This window comes from Capra hircus, chromosome 16, assembly GCF_001704415.2.
Source record: "Capra hircus breed San Clemente chromosome 16, ASM170441v1, whole genome shotgun sequence".
In the NCBI taxonomy this organism is placed as follows: Eukaryota; Metazoa; Chordata; class Mammalia; order Artiodactyla; family Bovidae; genus Capra; species Capra hircus.
The window spans coordinates 69,038,141-69,057,569 of NC_030823.1; the positions used below are offsets into that span (position 1 = coordinate 69,038,141).

Consider the following 19,429-nt stretch of genomic DNA (forward strand, 5'->3'; position numbering starts at 1 on the left):
GATGGAAGGACACACAGTAAAGTGAATCCAGATGACTGTAAACACATACACAAAAATTCAAACACCCAAAAAAATATACTTTCTTTCAGAAGCATAATTTGAAAATACATTTCTAAACTCATTAAACAGAAAAATTCTACTTACTTTTAAAATAAATGTCTGTTCTGTCCTTGTGTCCATTACAAGTAAAACCTACAAAAAAGACATGAGGAATAAATTATTTACAATACAATGAAATACGAACTCATAACTTTCTAAAACCATACTAAAGGTTTGGGGGGAAAGTATTGAAACTGACTCAGCCAAAACCGATAATTTCTGAGCAGGCTTTTTTTTAAGTCACCAGATCACACAGTGAAAAATCTTATCCAAAGGGTATTTTCTTTCTAAAAATGCCATATTTTACAAACTCTACCATGTTTCCCCAGATTTGTTTTAAAATATAATTCTTAAAAGGAAAAATTATTTTAGAAAAAGAACTTTTCCTTATGAAACATTGAAGTGGCTAAGTAAAAAATAAATAAATAAATAAATAAATTGTTTTACAGAAATTGAAGTCTTAATTTTCTTCCCAAAACCTCAAACGTAGCCACTTGCTACAATGTGATCTCAATAACTCAGGCTCCAACCCAAGGCACCCTTCTGGTGCTACTTCTCCATCTTGGACTCATCCTTAAATCCTCTTTTCTCATCAGCAAATCCTGCCAGCTCTATCTCCAAACTGGATCCAGAATCTGAAACTCACCTCACCCCTTCCACAGGTATTACCCTGAATGAAACAAAGATTTACCTGGATTATAACAATGGCCTCCCAACAGATTTCTCTGCTTCCATCTTTGCTGCCCTATGCTCTATTCTCAAAATAGTAGGGAGGTTTTCTTTTTACAACATTCAGTTCAGTTCAGTCGCGCAGTTGTGTCCAACTCTTTGTGACCCCATGAATCACAGCACGCCAGACCTCCCTGTCCATCACCATCTCCAGGAGTTCCCTCAAACTTACGTCCATCGAGTCAGTCATGCCATCCAGCCATCTCATCCTCTGTCGTCCCCTTCTCCTCCTGCCCTCAATCCCTCCCAGCATCAGAGTCTTTTCCAATGAGTCAGCTCTTCGCATGAGGTGGCCAAAGTACTGGAGTTTCAGCTTTAGCATCATCCCTTCCAAAGAAATCCCAGGGCCAATCTCCTTCAGAATGGACTGGTTGGATCTCCTTGCAGTCCAAGGGACTCTCAAGAGTCTTCTCCAACACCACAGTTCAAAAGCATCACTTCTTTGGTGCTTAGACTTCTTCACAGCCCAACTCTCACATCCATACATGACTACTGGAAAAACCATAGCCTTGACTAGACGGACCTTTGTTGGCAAGGTAATGTCTCTGCTTTTGAATATGCTGTCTAGGCTGGTCACAGCTTTTCTTCCAAGGATTAAGCATCTTTTAATTTCATGGCTGCAATCACCATCTGCAGTGATTTTGGAGCCCTCCAAAAAATAAAGTCTGACACTGTTTCCACTGTTTCCCCATCTATTTCCCATGAAGTGATGGGACCAGATGCCATGATCTTCGTTTTCTGAATGTTGAGCTTTAAGACAACTTTTTCACTCTCCTCTTTCACTTTCATCAAGAGGCTTTTTAGTTCCTCTTCACTTTCTGCCATAAGGGTGGTGTCATCTGCAAATCTGAGATTACTGATATTTCTCCCGGCAATCTTGATTCCAGCTTGTGCTTCGTCCAGCCCAGCATTTCTCATGATGTACTCGGCATATAAGTTAAATAAGCAGGGGGACGATATACAGCCTTGACGTACTCCTTTTCCTAGTTGGAACCAGTCTGTTGTTCCATGTCCAGTTCTAACTGTTGCTTCCTGACCTGCATATAGGTTTCTCCAGAGGCAGGTCAGGTGGTCTGGTATTCCCATCTCTTTCAGAATTTTCCACAGTTTATTGCGATCCACACAGTCAGAGGCTTTGGCATAGTCAATATGTTATATCATGCCACTTTTCTTATTCAGAAAAAAAGCATACATCCAAAAAATGACGTCAAGACCCCTCATAATTTCACACATCACCCCCTCAAACCACCTACTCCCCCTACCCATCTTGATGAAAAGAGTGAACAGAGATAGTAAATTATCCTCTCATATTTACATTTATAGTTTATAAATATATTTGATATTTACATATTTTATATCATGCTCATCTTATCATTTTGGAGACATTACAGCAGAGGCTGGCAAACTATTCCTGGAGAGATACAGACAGTAAATATCTTAGGCTTTGCAACCCATGTAGTCTCTGGTGTAGCGACTGAACTCCACTGCTGTAGCACAAAAGCAGCAGAGTCTGAAATGGGCCGTGGCGGGAGAACTTACACAGAGAAATCTGTAAACACCTGGCAATCTGTAAGCACTGTATACAAGGCCTTCTTTCCTGCCCTCTTCAGTGAGTTGGGAGCCAAGGGTAAAAGAAGATATCAAGCTTGGGGAAATAAAAGAATGCTGAGAAGAAACAGGCAAGTTAAAATGAGGAATCTGTTTAAGACCTGATGAATCTGAAGTCACAGCGACAACTTCATCCTTGACCCCTCTTCTCAGTGCTTCATCGATCCTATTCTGTTCCACCTAATCTCAAACCAATACTTGCATGGATGCCTCCTGAACTCCCATCCTCTTCCCAAAGCCCTCTTCTCACTAAAAACAAAACCCAGTTTCACCTCTTAACAGTATTAAATAATATTATCACCCATGAAACCCCCTAAATCCAAAAGCTCCCTAAGTCCTGTGAGTTCTCCCCTGTCCCCACCTTCATGACCAGTGGCCTAGCAGCCTAGTCAATTCTACCCCCTAAGCATTTCTCTTCTCCACCCTCCACTCTCTTTCGCCGACCATGGTTTCAGTGTTTACTATGTGCTATGCTTCAGTCATGTGTAATCATTGTTAATTCTTTCAATTACCCAGTAAGATAATTTTACCATTCCTACTCCATATGTGAAGATATTACAGCTTCATCTGTAGAAGATATAATGGTGAGGTGAAGTGGAAGTCGCTTAGTCGTATCTGACTCTTTGCGACCCCATGGACTGTGTAGAATTCTCCAGGCCAGAATACTGGAGTGGGTAGCCTTTCCATTCTCCAGGGGATCTTCCCAACTCAGGGATCAAACCCAAGTATCGATTTGAAAAACTCACATTGCAGGCCGATTCTTTTACCAGCTGAGCCACAAGGGAAGCCCATAATGGTGGATAATAATAGTATCTACCATTTGTGAGAATTTCAGTGAGATAATCTTTAAAAGTGCTTGGTACAGCCAGTTGTTACTATTACTGCTGTTACCATTATAGCTTCTTCTCCCTGAAATGTTCGCCCAGACCCTTATCAAACAAACACTCATATTTCCATATTCAGCTCAAATGTCACTGATGCTCTTCTTCTTATGTTTTCCTACTATATACAACACCAGCCTCTTCAATATGGTTTTATTTGGTCACTTTGGTCTATATCCCAACCAGATTTCAAGCTTTTCATCAGCATGTTGTAAGCAGAATAATAGTTGCCAATGATGCTCATACCTTAATCTCCATAACTTGTGAATATGTTATGATATTGGCCAAAAGGACTCTGCAGATGTAATTAGGACACAGACCTTAAAACAGATTACCTTGGATTATCTGAGTGGGCTCAATCAAATCACATGAACCCCTAGAGAACTGTCTCGGTCCAGAACTGTAATGATGCACAAAACTGATGTGACAGAAGGGGAAATCAGAGGGATTCACAGTATGAGAGAGAGGTGCTGCTTCTGGCTCTAAGACACAGAGGTCCACATGTAAACACAGGACATAGACCTCTAAGGAGCTCACAGTAACCATGAGAAGGAACAGGCAGCTTTTAGGCACAAAGACCAACCCTTGGCTGAGAGCTAGCAACCACAGTCCTACAACCCCGAAGAAAGGAATACAGCCAACAACCTGAATGAGCTTGAACGTGGATTTTCCCCCAGAGTCTCTGGGAAAGAAAGCAGCCCTGCCAGCACCTTGATTTCAGCCCAATGCAACTCATGTCAGACCTCTGATCCAGAGAACTCTGACATAATAAAGTGAGTTGTTTTAAGCTGTAGAGTTTGTGGCAATTTGTAATGCAGCAACAGAAAATTAATACAGGGCAGAAACCGTATTTCCTGCAACACATAACCTATCCACCTCCCAAAGTAACTGTTCACTAAACATATGTGAATGAATTTAGGCATAAAGTTTGGAAGGTAGATAGCAATGTGGGAATGGAGTTTAGAAAACAAGTCAGGACTAGAGATGTATATGAATAGCTAAGAATTCTCCATTAAAAACAATAGCTAAGACAGGAGAAATTATCCTACTAGAAGGCTTTGAGCAGGCACTGTGATGGGGTTTAAAGAATCAAGTCACATAATTCATTCAACAATCTAATAAGGAAGGTATTCTTTTTCCTTTTCTCTTTGATCACACCGTGCAGCACGTGGGATCTTCGTTCCCCAACTAAGGATCGAACCCATGCGCCTGGCGGTGAAGTGTGGACTCTTAACCACTGGACTGCCAGGGAAGTCCTGAGCTAAGTATACTTCTATTAATCATCTATAAAAGATGAGAAGGCCTTTCCTGGTGGCTCAGATGGTAAAGAATCCACCTGTAACGCAGGAGACCTGGGTTCAATCCCTGGGTTGGGAAGATCCCCTGGAGAAGGGAATAGCTACCCTCTCCGGTATTCTGGCCGGGAGAAGTCCATGGACAGAGGAGCCTGGCAGGTTAGGGTCTATGAGGGTCACAAAGAGTTTGACATGAATGAGCGACTCTCACTTTCATAGATGAGAAAACAAACATAAAATTGTTAATGTGCTCAAGCTCACAAAAACAATTAGAGGAAAACAATAGAACAGGAAAGACTAGAGATCTCTTCAAGAAAATTAGAGATGCCAAGGGAACATTTCATGCAAAGATGGGCTCGATAAAGGACAGAAATGGTAGGGACCTAACAGAAGCAGAAGATATTAAGAAGAGGTGGTAAGAATACACAGAAGAATTATACAAAAAAGATCTTCATGACCCAGATAATCATGATGGTGTGATCACTCACCTAGAGCATCCTGGAATGCAAAGTCAAGTGGGCTTTAGGAAGCATCACTATGAACAAAGCTAGTGGACATGATGAAATTCCAGTTGAGCTATTTCAAACCCTGAAAGATGATGCTGTGAAAGGGCTGCACTCAATATGCCAACAAATTTGAAAAACTCAGCAGTGGCCACAGGACTGGAAAAGGTCAGTTTTCATTCCAATCCCAAAGAAAGGCAATGCCAAAGAATGCTCAAACTACCGCACAATTGCACTCATCCCACACGCTAGCAAAGTAATGCTCAAAATTCTCCAAGCCAGGCTTCAAGATCACATGAACTGTGAACTCCCTGATGTTCAAGCTGGTTTTAGAAAGGCAGAGGAACCAGAGATCAAATTGCCAACATCCGTTGGATTATCGAAAAAGCAAAGGAGTTCCAGAAAAACATCTATTTCTGCTTTAATGACTATGCCAAAGCCTTTGACTGTGTGGATCACCACAAACTATGGAAAATTCTGAAAGAGATAGGAATATCAGACCACCTGACCTACCTCCTGAGAAATCTGTATGCAAGTCAGGAAGCAACAGTCAGAACTGGACATGGAACAACAGACTGGTTCCAAATATTGTCACCGTGCTTATTTAACTTATATGCAGGAGATCAGCCCTGGGATTTCTTTGGAAGGAATGATGCTAAAGCTGAAACTCCAGTACTTTGGCCACCTCATGAGAAGAGCTGACTCATTGGAAAAGACTCTGATGCTGGGAGGGATTGGGGGCAGGAGGAGAAGGGGACGACAGAGGATGAAATGACTGGATGGCATCACTGACTCGATGGACTTGAGTCTGAGTGAACTCCGGGAGTTGGTGATGGACACGGAGGCCTGGCGTGCTGTGATTCATGGGGTTGCAAAGAGTCGGACACGACTGAGCGACTGAACTGACCTGAACTGAAGAGTACATCATGAGAAATTCTGGAATGGATGAAGCACAAGCTGGAATCAAGATTGCCAGGAGAAATATCAATAACCTCAGGTACACAGATGACACCAATCTTATGGCAGAAAGCGAAAAAGAACTAAAGAGCCTCTTGATGAAAGGGAAAGAGGAGACTGAAAAGTTGCTTGAAGCTCAACATTCAGAAAACGAAGATCATGGCATCTGGTCCCATCACTTCATGGGAAATAGATGGAGAAACAGTGGAAACAGTGACAGACTTTATTTTTCTAGGCTCCAAAATCACTGCAGATGGTGATTGCAGCCATGAAATTAAAAGACGCTTACTTCTTGGAAGAAAAGCTATGACCAACCCAGACAGGATATTAAAAAGCAGAGACATTACTTTGCCAACAAAGGTCTGTCTAGTCAAGTTTTTCCAGTGGTCATGTAGGGATGTGAGAGTTGTACTATAAAGAAAGCTAAGCACTGAAGAATTGATGCTTTTGAACTGTGGTGTTGGAGAAGACTCTTGAGAGTCCCTTGGACTGCAAGGAGATCTAACCAGTCCATCATAAAGGAGATCAGTCCTGAATATACACTGGAAGGACTGATGCTGAAGCTGAAACTCCAATACTTTGGCCACCTGATGCGAAGAACTGACTCATTGTAAAAGACCCTGATGCTGGGAAAGATTGAAGGCAGAAGGAGAGGGGGATGACAGAGGATGAGATGGTTGGATGGCATTACCGACTCAGTGGACATGAGTCTGAGTAGGCTCCGGGAGTTGGTGATGGACAGGGAGGCCTGGCGTGCTGTAGTCCATGGGGTCACAAAGAGTCGGACATGACTGAGTGACTGAACTCAACTTAACTGAACTGAGAGGTGAAATTTAAACCCTATCAATCTGGCTCCAGGGTTCTTCCTCTTTAACTGCTAAACTATACTATTTATGTCTGTATATACATAGCTAGAACACTGAGGGTATACAAGACAATAACCACCATAGTACCATAAGAAATGTACCCCAAAAATGCAGAAAATACAGTAGTTCAGACATCAGGAAAAGAGACTGTAAGACTTTGTTGCTGGGAGGGATTGGGGGCAGGAGAAGAAGGGGACGACAGAGGATGAGATGGCTGGATGGCATCACTGACTCAATGGACGTGAATCTGAGTGAACTCCGGGAGTTGGTGATGGACAGGGAGGCCTGGCGTGCTGGGGTTCATGGGGTCACAAAGAGTCAGACATGACTGAGCGACTGAACTGAACTGAATCACCTGCCTGTGCCAAACAACAAAGAGAAATCATGAAGAATAAGGACTTAGAAAGGACTACAGCCTACGGCAGTTAGGGAGGCACTGATAACTTTCAATACTGCGCTATGCAGTGACCTGGGGACAGAAGCAAACTGCTCTGAGTTAGTAATGGGGGATAAGAAAATGGAGGAAACATATACATATCTTTCCATAGAGAAGTATATCAGAAGAAGGAAAAACACTAAAATGAAAGAGTTGGTAGGATCATCAGGTTTGTACTTTCTCAGAGAGGGTCAAACTGCTCTCCCTTGGAACCTGTATTCACCACCAATCTTGAACCTCCAAGTCAAGGAACTATAGTTAAAGAACCTGAACCTTGACAGTCAAATTAATATCATGAGTGCAAAAGGAGGCACACCCCTGTAAAGGAGAGCTCAATAAACATCTACTGAGTCTGTAAAGACATTCAGTGTTCCTTAAATCTCATTTGTTTTCATATCGGTTTGTGACTCTTTTAAGTCACTCACCAGATTCCAATCCAAAACATTTCACCAGGTAAAAGGTATGGAAGCTGTACAAAGCAAAGAACTTTTTTCTACCAGAAGCTTCTTAATCGACTGGACAATATGTATCTGTGTAAATCAGCAGTGATATCTCTTTGATGGTCTCCCTTAGCCATGAAGCATGAAGTATAGATAAAAAGGCCAAAGTAAGATCGATAAACATGGCTGAGAAGGGCTTCTTTGTTTACATTTACTTTCTTCTCCTACCAAGTTTGTTTGTGACTAGACAATGTTCACATTGAGGCAATAAACACAAGAACATATGTGATTTTTTTTAAATGTGCCCTTTGACTGTCAATTTCTCCCAAACAGGTGTTGGCTAAATGATTATAAATTGGCCTCTGGATACACCTCTTCAACTGAGCCGTACAGGGCTGGTGATAATATAATTAGACCTAAAAACATCAGGCTGGTGAATGCTTTCCATCTGTTTGGCAATAATGTTTAGTTAACAATAGTCTTTAAAAGAAGCACCTTCAACTTTAGTTCTTAAAGTTATTTATAGAGCCATTCTTAACACACCAGCACTCCTGCTAACAAGAGCTTTAGCCACTTGGAAATTATTAGCCATACGGCTGTATACAAAGAGAAACGACTGCATTTAACATCTGTATCTTTCCAAATTTACACGCTTCAACCTCATTTAGAGTCATTTCTTAATGAACAGTGCTATGGCACTGCATTAATATTATAGTTGCATGCACAAAGATCATAAGGAGCCAAACATTTTTTTAATGCCAACAGTAGGCCAATCTGTAATGAAGCTGTCAGCATAAAGGACAAAATAATAGCTTCTTTAACCCTCAAACAGAATTTGTTCATTTGTGGACTAGAACACATCAATTTAAAAACTGCTCATGGGTTTGCTCACCTTTATAAAGACAAAAATCTAATCTAGGACTAATTTGATACAATTGTCTTTCCAATAAAAGGCTCCTAAAACCAGCTTTTATTTCATGATAAAACAAGTTCTATAACTCAAACTGTCATGAAATAATTATCTTGGATGGCATACCTTATTGAGAGAATACAATTAATGTATTTTTCCCTTTCATTTTTCACACTTACTTATCAGCACTATATTAGCATATGGTCTAACAGGAGAGATTACTCCATCTTTGCCCATGGTAATATATAGAATCACTGCTCCTAACTGGAAAAAAAAAAAAAAAAGCAAACAACTTATCCCTCTAGGATTAGCTTCATCTGTTCTTCAATTCCACCAGCACAATGAGACTTGCCTACTTTCCTTTCACAACAGTAGCAAGAAAAGCTCCAGTTGATTATCAGTAAATTTTGTTAACTAGAATGGGGAAGACTTGACATTTAACTAAGTTTAACTAGGTACTGCCTCTGGAAAGAGGGGAGGTAGGAGAGCATATCAAAAGCATCAAATGACAATTAATTTTTAGGCACATGAAAAATAAATTTAAAGAAAAGAAAAGAGACAAACAGCAATAAAGACATGATGAACGTGGTGAGGAATTGCAGAAAGTTCCCTTCGGTGACGATTATATGTCATCTATTTTTGAATTTTTTTAGATACTTAATTTAAATGCTGACATTCAAAGTCTATAAGCCTGTAGAAGTAACTTCAGCTCCAATTCCTTTAAGAAGAAAGATTACCTGGGTAATCCAAGGGAACATCTCTCACTACTTTGGTGCCACTTATTTCACAGAACTCCAAAACAGTTAATAAAAGTGTGTGTGTGTTTTAATGTTTAAGAAAAGCCTACAGAGACAGCCATAGTGGGGCAAACAGCCTTTCCTTTAATGGTTGTCACAGTACTGTTCGTGTTGTCTGGATGTCATCTAAATGGACGTCAGTTGTGCAAGTTATACCATTTAGAATTCACATATAAATACACCAGAGAACAAGGAGATCAACATAAGAAAGAAGGCAGAGAAAATAGAGAAGCCCAATCACACAAGTTAGCCAGTTTTTCTCAACATAGTTCTCAACACTTGACCATTATTAGATTCACTAAACTCATCTTGGCAGCGTTGTAGGTACTCGTAATGTTATTCTTCTGTAGAAATAGTCACAAACCTAAAGTACTAAACCGTTGCTTTCCCCGTCAATACCACATGATGATAATCAAATGTTACTTACACTTATTGCTAAAACTCATCTCATTTCATAGGCTTAGAATATTCAAAATGTATTTTGACTGTTAATTCCATACCTTATTCTTATGCGAGATATCTTATAAAAATTCAACAACCAGAAAACAGAAAGTACTTGGTGAACTTTAATACCAACAATTTTTCCAATTCTCCCCACCGGGGTCTAACTTTCTCTTTCTTGGACATCAGAAACTAGCAGTGCTCCTTGTACCACCGCCCAGCAACTAAAAAACAAAGGATGCTCAGCCTACCACTTTTTTCCATGAGAAACTGCAGCACCAGGGGCGTCAGCATGGACAGTGGAGAGACACTTCTTGCCCTTATGCCATGAAACCAATCTGTTCTTGATGGTCCTGTGCTCACAGAAGTTGTTTCACTGATAAGAACTGAAGTATGAAGAACAGCATTTGACATGGATACTTACAACTCTATCCTAAAAGATGGAGAGTTCAAGGATCTGTTTTCAGTAAAGCATAAAAAGTACCCTTGTGACTGAAAGGAAACAGAAAAAAATTCTTTGGCATCTTATTAGTGTTTTGTTGGTGCTAGAATTTCCAACATAACACAACATCATGAAGTAAGTGAACAAACAATCGAAAAGGATACTGCTCTGTGGATTGATGGCAAAGCCAAAAACATCACCAAGCAGCTTACAGCAAGGTGAGATATCATTTTGAAGTGGGCTGAGTTCTCTAGGCATCTATATAGCCTAGAAATATCTTCAAAGGCAGGAAACAATGGAACTGATCTACCAGGATTATATGGAAGTAATATGCAAGATCCACATTGTTTTCCAGTTATTAAATTCCAAATTATCATAAATAAAAATACAGTTTAAATGTTTATCCAAACACATTTAATTCCCCAAAACATCCCATTTCAGTTTACCTAATTTTCTTATCTGCCTTAACTACAAACAAATTGGGGCAGGAACAAGGGGAAAGAATGACATTAAGACAAGCAAGCAACACAAAACTAAGCTGGTAAATAACTAATTTCTCTATGAGAAAACAACTGATCTTAGACTTCTTTAAATGCCCACACATTTGCAAAGGTTTGAGTATGCTAATTTTTTAATTAAAAGATATTTCAGCAGTGAAAGCTCTTTCATATGCACTACTGATTCTTCATCAAACGTTAACTTTCCAACTTAACACCAGTATAGCCGGTGGCAGCCTGAAGGTTCACCATCTGCTGCTACCCAAAGTCACTATAGCCACCTTCAGAACATATGCATCAAAGCCTGGAGATAAGAGACTGAAGGAATACTGCCTAAGTCAGCATAAGGGCGATGACAAACCCAGAGGCAGGCAACAGGCAAGCTACCAGAAAATTCAGAACATCACGAACCAGCAGTCACCTCTTCGAATACATACCCAAGGTCACAAGGGACTCTAGTGGCTGAACAAACAGCCAAGAGAAATACTACCACTAGTGGAATTTACTTAAGTAAATAAGTGTGATGATTTTTTCCTTAAAAGAGAGGGGATAGTTATTTTTTAAGTCTCCTATAATTTTATTCAAAGCAAGCATATGGTAAATAAAATGAAATATAAAATTGAAGTTATATTAATGAATAATATATATTAATATATATATTAATGAATAATAATAAAGGTATAAGTATATATTTTAGGCAGTCATAAAATAAGGTACTTTGCTTTAAAAGATTTATTTTATTTTCTGTGTACCATCATACCTGCCATTCAAATACTAACAAAGTACTTTGAGATGAGATTTTATAAAATTCACAACCTGGCAATTAAAAACCCTGATTTCTGGCTACTGAAAAATGTCATTTATTTAAGGTAATAATCATATTCACTACAATACTACATATAGAAACATAATATTGTGGTGTCTTTTAAAATACTAAAAAGAGAGAAACTCAAAAACCTGGCTATATTCAATTATAATACTGAATAATTGACATATTCATCTTAAAAGAAATTAACTAATATGAAATTTTCTTATACATCATCTTTCATTTCTACGTTGGTTATTTTGGTTTCTTAAATGTAGTTTAAAAAAAGCAATATAGAAAATATCTTTTAGGGTATATAAAGCATCTTTCTATTCTTAATTTTAAACTGGCAACAGATACATTTACTTAGAATTCATTCTAATCTTAACCCAGATAGTTTAAAATTCTTCCAAACGTCCACAGCAAATTAGTTATAAACTAAATCTAGGGCATTATTAAGCATTCATATACCATAGGAACTGTCATAATGAAGCCCATTTGTCCTGCCCTCTATCAAAATTGAACACAACCTGTTGAGCACAACTATCTACAGCTTCTACAACCGAATACAATAGTGTAGTGTGTGTGTGCGTGTCCCAGGTAAACACAATTCATACCTCTGTATACTTAGTAATTTCAATAACAATCATGATGATTTTTTCAAGGTTCATAGTCTGTCATTGTGAGAGCTAAAAATAGAGTTCAGTTCACTTCACTTCACCTCAATCGCTCAGTCGTGTCCGATTCTTTGCGACCACATGAATCACAGCACGCCAGGCCTCCCTGTCCATCACCAACTCCCGGAGTCCACCCAAACCCATGTCCATTGAGTCGGTGATGCCATCCAACCATCTCATCCTCTGTCGTCCCCTTCTCCTCCTGCCATCAATCTTTCCCAGCATCAAAGTCTTTTCCAATGAGTCAGTTCTTCACATCAGGTGGCCTAAGTATTGGAGTTTCAGCTTCAGCATCAGTCCTTCCAAAGAACACCCAGGACTGATCTCCTTTAGGATGGACTGGTTGGATCTCCTTGCAATCCAAGGGACTCTCAAGAGTCTTCTCCAACACCACAGTTCAAAAGCATCCATTCTTTGGTGCTCAGCTTTTTTACAGTCCAACTCTCATATCCATACATGAACACTGGAAAAGCCATAGCCTTGACTAGATGGACCTTTGTTGACAAAGTAATGTCTCTGCTTTTTAATATGCTGTCTAGGTTGGTCATAACTTTCCTTCCAAGGAGTAAGCGTCTTTTAACTTCTTGGCTGCAGTCACCATCTGCAGTGATTTTGGAGCCCAGAAAAATAAAGTCAGCCACTATTTCCACTGTTTCCCCATCCATTTGCCATGAAGTGATGGGACCGGATGCCATGATCTTAGTTTTCTGAATGTTGAGCTGCTTTAAGCCAACTTTTTCACTCTCTTCTTTCACTTTCATCAAGAGGCTCTTTAGTTCTTCTTCACTTTCTGCCATAAGGGTGGTGAGGAGAGCGAAAAAGTTGGCTTAAAGCTCAACATTCAGAAAACGAAGATCATGGCATCCGGTCCCATCACTTCATGGGAAATAGATGGGGAAACAGTAGAAACAGTGTCAGACTTTATTTTGGGGAGATCCAAAATCACTGCAGATGGTGACTGCAGCCATGAAATTAAAAGATGCTTACTCCTTGGAAGAAAAGTTATGACCAACCTAGATAGTACAGTCAAAAGCAGAGACATTACTTTGCTGACTAAGGTCTGGCTAGTCAAGGCTATGGTTTTTCCTGTGGTCATGTATGGATGTAAGAGTTGGACTGTGAAGAAGGCTGAGTGCCGAAGAATTGATGCTTTTGAACTGTGATGTTGGAGAAGACTCTTGAGAGTCCCTTGGACTGCAAGGAAATCCAACCAGTCCATTCTGAAGGAGATCAACCCTGGGATTTCTTTGGAAAGAATGATGCTAAAACTGAAACTCCAGTACTTTGGCCATCTCATGAGAAGAGTTGACTCACTGGAAACGACTCTGATGCTGGGAGGGATTGGGGGCAGGAGGAGAAGGGGATGACCGAGGATGAGATGGCTGGATGGCATCACAGACTCAATGGACGTGAGTCTGAGTGAACTCCAGGAGATGGTGATGAACAGGGAGGCCTGGCGTGCTGGGATTCATGGGGTCACAAAGAGTCGGACACGACTGAGTGACTGAACTGAACTGAACATCTGCATATCTGAGGTTATTGATATTTCTTCTGGCAATCTTGATTCCAGCTTGTGCTTCCTCCAGCCCAGCGTTTCTCATGATGTACTTGCATATAAGTTAAATAAGCAGGGTGACAATACACAGCCTTGACATACTCCTTTTCCTATTTGGAAGCAGTCTGTTGTTCCATGTCCAGTTCTAACTGTTGCTTCCTGACCTGCATACAGATTTCTCAAGAGGCAGGACAGGTAAATATTATCAAAATAACTTTATCTTCCAAGAAATGTTATCAATATATTATGAATCATAACATTTTTAAAAAAGTAAGCATATTTTGGTGGTCCTAAAAGAATTTGCAAATACAAGTAATGTACGCAAAATTCAAAAACCAGTCATTCTCACACTATTTCATTGCTCCAAAGGGCACTGAAATATGGCTGTCAAAGTGTGTTTTCTTTGACAGTCTAATATCAGGATCAGAAAAGATATAAAGGATTTTAAGGATGTTTCTCTACTTCCCATCTGAAAGTCATTTGGCCAACACCTGGATTATTCATCCTTAAGCAAATAGCTAAACCTAGTCCTGCCCTACAGCAATACAAAACACATGTGATTCTCTGGAAAATAACCCAGGGAGTAATTATTTCAACCACAAATATGAATTTTAAATCTCTTATATTCCTATTAGCCGAATGTCAATGAATGTGAGCCATTCCTCAGTGATATCTCGTATTAGGATGTGAAGTGAATGATTTAGTGAACAGTAACCTATATATATATACACACACACAAACATAAATACATGAAAAAAATTTTACTTTGTATAATTTTTAAAATCCTAGGCCTATACATCTATTACTTCATAAAACATGCTTCTAAAGGACATGGTGTGTCTTTGTAAGAAAACAGGATATAAATACAGCAGAAGGCAGAATATAAAAGACAGAAATCAGGTTTAAAACGGAAAGGCTGAACAGCTAGGAAAAACATCCACTTAAATGCTTTAAAAGCTAGATCTCTACACCTTTGTCATTCTCATTTTGATTGTCTGTCTTCGGTTTTTGTGAAGCAACTTGCCCAAGGCCACAAAGAGATTATGCTAAAGAGAGGTTAAAACTCTGAAGTTCTGGGTTTATGGGCCCAAGTTCAGCTTATGTCATTCAATTCCATAATGAAACCATTTATTTTTTTGGTTTGAATTCTGAAGTTCACTTGGGATAATGATTTGACACTGTTAACTTTAGATGAAAATTAACTCAAAAGTATGATCTGTTATACTTAGCTTTAGATACATTTTTTTTTGTATTTGCCAGAAACATCTAATACTCTAGTGCTGATAAAAAATATCTATGAAAATTAAAAGACACTTACTCCTTGGAAGAAAAGTTATGAGCAACCTAGACAGCATATTAAAAAGCAGAGACATTACTTTGCCAACAAAGGTCCGTCTAGTCAAGGTTATGGTTTTTCCAGTGGTCATGTATAAATGTGAGAGTTGGACTATAAAGAAAGCTGAGTGCCAAAGAATTGATGCTTTTGAACCATGGTGTTGAAGAAGATTCTTGAGTCCCTTGGACTGCAAGGAGATCCAACCAGTCCATCCTAAAGGAAATCAGTCCTGAATATTCATTGGAAGGACTGATGCTGAAGCCGAAACTCCAGTACTTTGGCCACCTGATGTGAAGAACTGACTTGCTGGAAAAGCCCTTGATGCTGGCAAAGACTGAAGGCAGGAGGAGAAGGGGACGACAGAGGATGAGATGGTTGGATGGCATCACCAACTCAATGGACATAAGCTTGAGTAAACTCCGGGAGTTGGTGACAGACAGGGAAGCCTGGCATGCTGCAGTCCATGGTGTCTCAAAGAGTCAGACACAACTGAGTGACTGAGTTGAACTCAACTGAACTCCGTCTTCACCTGTCTGATTTTTAAAAACAAATGGATTTCACATATTGTTCAGTAGCTTGCTTTCCGCCCGTCCTAATAGTGTACTTTGATCATCTTTCCTTATCAGTGCCTCATACAGGTGTCTATATTCAGAGAGGCAGCATAGTATAGTCATTGAAAACAAGGAGCAAAGAGTCGGACATGACTGAGCGACTGAACTGAGAGACTGACAGTGATTCATACTCTGCCTTAATATTTTCATTCGGCTGCTAAATGTGCTGTCAATACACTCCAATAAATTTATAGGTTCTGGAAATTGAAATAAGTTCCTAAAAAATAGCAAATATATGCACATAGTTTGTATACGGTGTTCAAAATTGGAGTAGTGTGTACTCAGCAAATGCTACGTTACAAAGGTAACAGGCTGACACAGAGCCTACATCTTCAAGTCAATCATATGTATCCAACCAAGTTACCAATGTCAGAGACAGCCTGATTCCAATGCAGAATAAAATGCTTCAAGGGCAAGAAAGCTTTAGATGCTATTAAGTGTTTTAAATGGGTTCTGCACTTTTAGAGCAGATGGAGTTGAAATTTTGGTACTGATTAAAATTTAACAGTGTTTTCATATCACCTAGAACATTTATTTAGTTTAAAAATCCAAGTGTTGATGTTCTTAAAAACATTCCAAAATATTTCAAAGCATATACGAAACACAAAGACACAACACTCATTCTCAAACTGACAATTTCATTGACTGCAACTATTTCCCTGCCAACAATCTACACGTGTATTCCGTGAAATGGTGCAAAAGAGAGGGGGATGAATGCTTGGACAGTTTTCAAAACCCCTCTCTTGCTCTGATCCTGAACATGCGGTATAGTTTGAGGTGCAGCCTCACAGAGTATGTGAAACCTTAAAATACACGTATTATTTCTTTTTGTCCCCTTTATAACTATCCAGCAAGCATTTATTAAATCCTTACTGGATAGACAGCAATATATCTAATCAGGCATTATCAAAGACAGAAAGAGAGGTAAATAAGGTCTACTTTCTGCCCTCTAGGACAGGTTAACAATATATTTAAGGCAACTAAAGTGAAAATAAGACACAAACGAATGCTAAGTTTAATTCAAAGAAAGGAAACATGAATATTACAGTTGAGGAGGTAAGCTTTCAACTACATCGTGAAGACTGGACTATACATAGGCAGGCAGGAAGGAAAAAAGGAGAAAATTCACAGTTGAAGAAGCTAGAAAGAAAGCTCTGAGTCTGGCACATCTCTATACTGGCATTCCTTTAGCCTTCTATGAGTAACCCTACTCATTTCTCACGTCTTTACTTTCTTTAAAAAGCCTCTGGAGAGCCCCAAGTTAGGTACCTCTCTTACATGTTCTCATAATACTCTAGTGTACTTCCCTCACTGAAACAGCTTCACATTGTATTCTAACTGCTATTTCCCACTAAATTATAAACTCTGAGAGAGTAGAGATGAAGTGTTTTATTCACCATTATATCTCCAGTGGCTATTACCACATTTGACATATAGCAGGAGCTCAACAAAATCACTGCAGAGGGTGATTCCAGCCATGAAATTAAAGGATTTGGAAGGAAGCATATGAAAAAGCAGAAACATTACTTTGCCAACAAAGGTCCATCTAGTCAAGGCTATGGTTTTTCCAGTAGTTACATATAGATGTGAGTGCTGAAGAATTGATGCTTTTGAGCTGTGGTATTGGAGAAGACTCTTGAGAGTCCCTTGGACTGCAAGGAGATCCAACCAGTCCATCCTAAAGGAGATCAGTCCTAAGTATTCACTGGAAGGACTGATGTTGAAGCTGAAACTCCAATACTTTGGCCACCTGAAGTGAAGAGCTAAGTCACTGGATGCTGGGAGGGATTGGCGGCAGGAGGAGAAGGGGACGACAAAGGATAAGAAGGTTGGGTGGCATCACTGACTCAATGGACATGCGTTTGAGTAAATTCTGGGAGTTGGTGATGCACATGGAGGCCCGGTGTGCTGTGGTCCATGGGGTCACAAAGAGGTGGACACGACTGAGAAACTGAACTGAACTGAACTGAGGAGCTCAACAAATATCTTCTGAATTAATGAATGAATGAGGAAATAGAAATAGAAAAGACCTGGAGAGAAATGGTGAGGAGGTAGGTCAATTAGAATAAATGGTCCCTACCTGTTTTTAAGATAATGTGAGTAGAGAGGTATCATTCATTTATTTATTCATTTTTTTAACACATATTTATTGAGTATTGCTGTTTCTAAGTCACTATGCTAAATGTCAAAAACACAAAATTAAATAAGACATAGTCACCAAGCTGGTATTTGACATCTTATAGAGGCTTCCTCTTCAAAGACACATTATCTTCTGCCCAAGATTTAGACTATCTTTCCTGTCTAAAATTAATAGATGTCTATGATACTGTATCAAAATCACAAAAATGTTAATTTTTAGTAAAAAAATAAGAAAAATACCTGGTATTTGAGGCATGTGAAGGCTTGCTGGAGGAAGCATAGAAATAGTATCAAAAACTACCACACAGGGACTTCCCTGGTGGTCCAGTGGGTAAGACTCTGCACTCCCAACGCAGAAGGCCTGGGTTCAATCCCTGGTCAGGGAACTGGATCCCATATGCCACAATTAAGAGTTCGCATGCCACAGCTAAAGAGCCCACACACCACAATAAAGATCGAGGATCCTGCACACTGCAGTTAAGACCCGGAGCAGCCAAATAAATAAATATTTAAAAAATAAATCTACCGTATAATATGGATGAATGCTATGGCAGAAAGGTTCAAGGCATTAAAAAGACACAGCAAAAGATATTTTAAAATATCACACAGTAGAGGTAAGCAAGGTAGCCTTCCAAGAGAAGATAATAATTCAGAATGAAACAAAATTAAGTGAGGAAGGGAAAAAAAAGTCACTCCAGGTAGAGGGGTACATCCTGTGTAAAACTGTGTACCCTGTGTACCTTACAAGTTCCACAGGGCTGTACCCAAGGAAGCATGCTGAGGTGGTCTGGGAATGGTCTTTGCAGGCTTAGATAAGAAGTGCAAACATTATCCTAAAAATCTATGTGATGGTATTAAAGACTTATTAGCAAGAGAGTTATTAGCTTTAGAAAGATCACTTTTCTAAAGCATCCATTTTATGAATTATTCTGACAGTAGTGTCAACAATGAACTGGAGGAAAATCAGATTAGAGGCAAGTATAGTATGTATTAAAAGGGGGATAAAGAGAATAGTGTATGCCTTTAAACTTACAAGTAACTTGGGATGCCTAAGTTTTGATTTGAAACAGTTGAAGGTTAGTTGTAACTAGCAGTGCTCAGAAGGTATTGGGTCAACTTGAAATAATTATTCTAGCTATATGTCATCTACAGGATTCTTTGTCCTATTTTGGTGAAAAAAAAAATTGTTAACTTGAAAAAGGTCAACAAAGACATGTTGATCAAAATCATGGACACCATGAAGCTGAGAGGTCCACACAATGTGTTAAATTTAACATTCTCTGAAATACAGATCACTATCCCCTATAGAAACTGGCGATGGACAGGGAAGCCTGGTGTGCTGCAGTCCATGGGGTCGCAAAGAGTCAGACATGACTGAGCTGCTGAACGGAACTGAAAGAAAATT

At 39.4% G+C, this 19,429-nt stretch overlaps 1 protein-coding gene across 4 annotated transcripts in view; it reads right to left on the minus strand.

Moving 5' to 3' along the window:
- RPS6KC1 (ribosomal protein S6 kinase C1) overlaps nt 1–19,429 on the minus strand; it is a 212,635-nt gene that overhangs the window by 53,627 nt on the left and 139,579 nt on the right. For all 4 annotated transcript variants that reach the window (XM_013970381.2, XM_018060738.1, XM_013970383.2 and 1 more), the window contains one exon: nt 145–192. In XM_013970381.2, coding sequence (XP_013825835.2) covers nt 145–192 — 48 coding nt within the window. The remainder of the gene's footprint in view (nt 1–144; nt 193–19,429) is intronic.